Below are 6,842 nucleotides of genomic sequence, written 5' to 3' on the forward strand. Positions count from 1 at the left end.
AGGCACAAGGCCCAAAATTTTGGGGGAGGGAGCCAGTCGATTAGATCGACCCCAGTATGCAACTGGTATTTAATTTATCGACCCCGAAAGGATGAAAGGCAAAGTCGACCTCGGCGAAATTTTTCACAGTCATTTTCACAGGAATTTTCAATGGCCGGATAACTGAAGAGATGCTGGCGTGGGTTCCCACCCTGGCATCCAAAACTCGGAGTTTTATCATGGCTACCGAATAAGTGTCACATATTTTTACAGATATATATATATATATAAACAGCAGTTTGCAATATTTCACCAAAAGGATAATTATAATTGTGACTAGGGTGTTAGGAAACCTCTACATTGCTAGAAATAAGAGCTAAAGCGCTCTCATGCTGTAATTTACGCACATGAATGAAAACATATACACTAACAGGGACCATAATTGTCCGGAAAATGCCGATCGAGGATTCTTAATGCTGACGTCAGTTTCGGCAATTTCCGTTGCCTCATCAGTTAAGCCCACTCGATCGTTCGGCTTTTTCCGGACCCGCTTCGCTATTAGTATTTATGTCTTCGCTATCCAAATTATTGGATGACTTAGCGATTCGCTAATGGGTATATATAAAATTAATATAAGCAGCGGTTTGTAATGTTTCACCAAAAAGGAGAATTATAATTATCGCTAATGTGACTAGGGTGTCATATTATATTATATTATATTATATTATATTATATTATATCAAATTATGTTATCTCTGCTTTGTTATTTTTCAGTGTTCGGTGTCATGCAATGGAGGTCTTCAAAGGCGCTGGTTGGGTTGTCAAAAGGTTCTGCCAGATGGAAATCTTGTAAACGTCAGTGATACTGAGTGTGCTGATATTCCAAGACAACGCTCCATCAGAGTCTGCAATTCTTTTCCTTGCCAAAAACCAAGAATCAAAGAACCGGTAAAGAAATTCTTCCAGTTAACGCATTCCATGGCAATCAATATCTTTACAGGATCTCATGCCTATGTCTTACCAGCAACCGTATTAACAGTGCGTTGTTTAACAAGAGGCATCGATCGAAGTTCCATTAGGTGGTTTCGTAATGGCAAACCACTGGTGCCATTTACAGATCTTCGCGTTAAATACTCAAGAAATTCTCTCCACAGAATTAAAGTTCAGACGCTTTCAACTCCGAACCAATCAGAAAACTACACGTGTCGTTGTAACACGATCTACAATAATGTCAGTCGAACTTTGGAATCAACCGTTGTTCTTCATCTGATATCTTTAATTGATATTCTAAGAGAAACAGCTCACAGAGAATCGTATCTGTTGGGTACAATAACGTCACCGTACGCCAATGTTACCGACCCGGCCGATAAACGCCCTAGACGAGCATATTACGTAAATAGCCAGTGGTCATCGTGTACAGCGAGCACTTGTAAACGATACGGACGGCAAACGCGAAATGTATCTTGTGAAATTATCACAACGAATTACTTTGAAGAACTTCCGGTTGGCGTATGTAAACGAGGACGATTGAAAAGACCGGAAGTTAAGAGAAAATGTCGAATGGACTGTTTCAAGTGGATTACTTACGAATGGGGCAAAGTAAGACATGTTCCACTTATTTCTGTTTTATCTATCTATCTATCTATCTATCTATCTATCTATCTACCTGTTTGTTTGTTTGTTTGTCTGTCTATATACCTATCAATCTACCATTTTCATTTAGTACTTCTGTAATTGTCATCGTATATCTGTTAGGTTATGACTGACCTAGATCTAAACAACTTTGCCTTTCATCCTTTTGAGGTTGATAAAATCAAATTCCTGCCAAATACTGCTTTTTTTTGTGTGTGCCTAAATTAGAAACCATTATATTCTTGCCTTCTTCAAGATAGCCTTTGCGCATTTTCCTAAAAAGAAATATCTGCCAATTTTCTTCCATGTTCTGTATATAACAGAGTCACTCGCTTTTATTTTCTGCAGTTATACAACTTGATATACCAATGTACTGGTGACTATTTATCGTATAGCTTACTGGTTAGGATACTCAGCTCTCGATCATAAGGTCGTGTGTTCGATTCTCAGCGGCGTGTTATTTCCTTGAGAAAAGCGTTGCTCCAAGTCCACTCAGCTAATAGAAATGAGTTGTACCTGTAATTCAAAAGGGCCAGTCTTATCACGTTTCGTGTCACACAGAACATCCCTGAGGACTACGTTAAGGGTACAGGTGTCTGTGGTGTGCTCAGCCACTTGCACGTTAATTTCACGAGAAGGCTGTTCCGATGACAGGATCAACTGGAACCCGTGTCGTCATAAACGATGAAGTGCAAGTTTGTTTTGTTTCTTCTTATCGTCAATCATATCGTTTTTACCCACATCCAGTCTGTTTAATCTGTTCAATATTGATTGAACATGTCAACATCAGGCAAATAGAAGAGGATGGAGCGTAGAATATTGGTCTTTTGCTAGAAATTGCATTCGTTTTGAAACTTCCTCTTTGGTTTATCCGAAACAACAATCTTCTATTTACTCATAGTATCTTTGGTGTACTTGTTATTTCGTGTTAACTTATACGTGGCCAATTTAAGGCTAAAAACACTGTCAAATGTCTAATAATACTAAAGCAATTTCATACTCAGAACCGTTTTTCTTCTCCTCCTAGTCTTTCCAGCATACAAGTCGACCTAGTATATAGTCTAAACACATAATGTAAACAATTAAATATCATCTTGGTCCTCCAAAAGTTGTCTTGGTGTATAAGTCGACTTAACCTTTTTAAATGGAAATTTTGATCTGAAGAAGTTCGACTTCTAGGCGGAAAATACGGCAGCTTTATTGATTAGTAACACACCTTCACACCCATTTAAAATCTTTGTTGCACCAGTTCCTTCATTTAAGGAGTGAGGTGTCCTTTTATAAGTGAGCATTAATCCTCTGATACCCGATTCCTACTAAGTGTTTGTATACTTTAGACAAGTAGGTTTGCATTCTTGGCGGTTTGATGTTTCTTCAGTTTTGGAAATTCAAGGAAGTTTTTCTTCGAAGAGCCATTTGTGTCTCATTCGGTAAATCGTTAAATACTGTTTATGAGTACATTGTGGGTGGCAAGCTACCCGATAGATATTTGAGCTGCAAGTTTGACATTCTATCCTTTGTGTTTTTTTATTATCATGAGTTATTATTTCTTCGCAGATTCTTATTTCTTTTGTTTTTACCATTTTCATTTGATGCTTCTGAAAATTTCCCTCGTATATCTATTAAATTGTGTTTGGCCTGGAGCCGAAACAACAACAACAGCAACAATAACATCACCACCAACAACAATATCCTCATCATCATTATCATTATCCTCATCCTCATCATCATCATCATCATCATCATCATCATCATCATCATCACTGCAATCAAATTCTTGGATATAGAATTATCAAGACCTTTCATTTCCTCAAGCATCCAATCTAAATAATCTCTACTTCTCTCCCTGTCGTCACTGGGCTGGTTCCTGTTTGGCTTTTACCAAATTCTTTGTGAACTCCTTTAGAGTTGGAGTCAAACTGTTATTATTTTTCAAAGACTTGCTGTAGGTTTTCACAGCAGATTCTTGTTTTCGGCACCTCTCTGTCTCCTTCCCTCTCTCTCTCTCTCCCTCCCCCCTCTCTCTCTATCTATCTATCTATCTCTCCCCCTCTCTTACACACACACATACACTTTATGACAAAAAGAAGTAAGAATATTATATTGGCTTACGTGTAAGGTGACGAGCTGGCAGAATCATTAGCATGCCGGACGAAATGCTGCCTAGCATTTCGTCCGTCTCTACGTTCTAACTCCAAATTCCACCGTGATCCACTTTGCTTTTCATCCTTTAGGGAATCCCAGCTGAGCACTGAGATCGATGTAATTTTCGAGCCTTGTGAATATGGCAGGAATGATTATGATAGTTTAAGAATGTACGCGCGCGCGCACGCACGCACACATATATATATATATCTATATATGTATGTTTATGTGTGTGTGTGTGTATGTGTGTGTGTGTGTTTGGTAACTATTTGACTCTACATAGTTTAAAAGTTTCGTGGGCGAAACCTCCCACCATATTCATGCTTCCTCAACATGACCACCACCAACAACAACAACAACAAAAACAACCCCAAACCCCCACATGATGCAGGACTACACATTACAACTATAGACCCTAATCTAAGAAGGGGTCTAAAGATAGCTATCAGCGTGGATCATCCCCCAGACTAACTAATTTCAAGAAATTAAAAAGAAAAGAAAAAAAAAACACGAAGGATAAAATAAATAAGGAAAAAATAACGCCATCGACACGCATTTATCGTCACGTGCTTTCACCACCACCAACGCCATCACTACCACCACCACCGACAACACCAACGTTAATCATCACCTCCACCGACATCATCACCATTATCAACGCCATCACTTCCAGAAGCAGCAGCACCACCGTCGATCACCACCATCACCATATCATCATCACCACCATCATCATCAGTATCGGCCATGATGACGACGACCGGCTCCACCACTTCCACTACGAGCCTCATTATCACCACCAACACCACCACCACCACCACCACCAGCAACAGCAACATCATCACAGCGAACATCACTTGAACAACAATGTAGCCGATCCCACCACCACCATCACCATCACTACCACCACCACCACCACCACCACCACCACCACTACCACTGGCAACTGTAACATCAATGTCACTGCCCTCACAACTACAATGCCTTACCACAACATCAGTCTAACAGTTGACACCCTGAAGCAGTGATTGACATGGAATGCAACAGATAGACAGCTTTTAGTGAAATATTTTATAGAAGAGTCCTTTGGGGTGGTGAGGGGATGGTGGGGAGGATAGCTGTTGGGGGAGGTTGGCGGTGGCGTCGGTTGTGGTGATGGTGATAGGGGTGGCGGTAGTGGTGGTGGTGGTGGTGCTTGTGATGGTGTGTCCGAGTGTGTACGTGTGCGTGTGTGTGTATGTGCGTCCATGTGTCTATGTATATCCGTGTGTGTGCATCTGTGTGTGTACATTTGTGTGTGTATGTGTGGGTTAGTGTGTGGGTGTGTGTATGTGTGTGCGCGTGTAAGTGTGTGTGTATATCTGTGTGTATGTGTTTGCATCTGTATGTTTATGTATGTGTGAGTCTGTGTGTGTGCGTGTGAGTGTGTATGAGAGCGTGAGTGTGTGTGCGTATTTTTGGGATGCTATTACAATCAAATGGCTAACGAGGGTGTTCGCGTGTGTACGGTGTGCGTAATCATGAGATCCCGATTTCGATTCCAGTGCGCAGCTCCGTCAACTTTGGACAAACCCAAATTGTTATGAATGGATTTGGGTTGAGGAAATCTGAGTCTAACGGGTGAACTGTACACAGATTTCAAAAAGTACAGCCTGGTCATACACACGCTGTTTCGTGCCGAGTCTACTCCAAGTTTATGTTAAGGGTACAAATATACGTGGAATACTCGGTCACATATAGTATAATGGAACGATTAGATAGGTCAACTGAAGGAGAAACGGCAATGTTCATCGCCGAAATCGACGGAGGATACTTTTACATTTTAGTGTGTGTGTGTGTGTAAGTATTTTTGTGTGTGAGAGTATGTGTGTGTGTATGTCAGTGTGCACGTGAGCGCATTTTGCTAATGTGAATGTCTGCTAACAGTTATTTTGTCTTCGAATAATAATAATAATAATAATAATAATAATAATAAATGCCCTGATGCAGTACCAGGCAGTGGCTCTCATGGTTTCTGATCTTAATTGATTGGAAATGTTATCATGTACATTGTTTTGTCTTGGTATAAAAGATGGGCTACAGCAAATATTCTGCTCAGTACCACAGATTTGCTTGTCAGTTGTTTGACCTTAACCAGTTGAGCATGTCCCTTAGTAGCTGACGATATGTGCATCTCTGATCACGAGCAGAAGTAGTGGGGGAGCATCATAGCCATGTGTTGAGAGGAATTCTTTGGGGGTGGGGTTGAATAATTCAACCCTGGAAACATGGGTGTTTTGTTCAACATCCTTAAACAACCCTTATTCAGTGACGTTTTGAGCAGGATGGGCTGCTAGACCTGAAGAAAATTCTAACTGGGCCCCCACCTGCGAGATCATGTGCTGTTTATCTTGATATGAGATCACCATGTCGCGCACGTATGGTTGTGATGCATGTACCTGGTGTACCCTTATCAGACAAGTAATCATGATGGGTATACTGGGTTTCGTATATTTTAACCCAGTGTCACTTTGATGGCATGCACTGCTCTCTCACTCAATAATAATAGTAATAATAATAATAACAACAACAACAACAACAATGATAATAATAAATTCTTTCGCTGCTATATTGTGATCCCAAGGAATACCCATGTCAATTAATAAACACATCTTTTTTGTCTGATCTTTTATAATAATATCCGGTTTATTAGCTCAGTAAATATAGACTTGCTAATAGAAATTCAAGAAATGTGACATCTCAAGGCAACTACCGTACCAGTAATTGCAGTATCTCTCTAGGAATGATAAAAAAAAGGGGGGTACTGAAACCTATTTGAAAATGATACCAGGCCTACCATCCCTACAGGAAGTGCAAAAAATCGTGTTAACTGGAACGACTCATGCATTGAGAAGAGCATTATCGCTGTGAAAACAACATCCATTCATGAATTTATTTTAATTTTTTTTTTTTTTCCCATACATATTTTACCTGTAAATTTGCGTGTGTAAACTGGGAATGCATACAATGAGCTTCTCTGCCTCAGGTGTACAGAAAACACTCGGCGAGAAATGGAAGAAAATTTGAAGAAAGAAAAAAAGAAAACAACA

General features: G+C 40.0%; 1 protein-coding gene across 1 annotated transcript in view; it reads left to right on the top strand.

Moving 5' to 3' along the window:
- The window catches only part of LOC106883025 (A disintegrin and metalloproteinase with thrombospondin motifs 9), a 37,570-nt gene that overhangs the window by 20,578 nt on the left and 10,150 nt on the right, over positions 1-6,842 (top strand). Inside the window, exon 3 of the mRNA XM_052973415.1 lies at positions 754-1,578. Coding sequence (XP_052829375.1) covers positions 754-1,578 — 825 coding nt within the window. The remainder of the gene's footprint in view (positions 1-753; positions 1,579-6,842) is intronic.

Source organism: Octopus bimaculoides, chromosome 15 (genome assembly GCF_001194135.2).
Source record: "Octopus bimaculoides isolate UCB-OBI-ISO-001 chromosome 15, ASM119413v2, whole genome shotgun sequence".
NCBI lineage: Eukaryota > Metazoa > Mollusca > Cephalopoda > Octopoda > Octopodidae > Octopus > Octopus bimaculoides.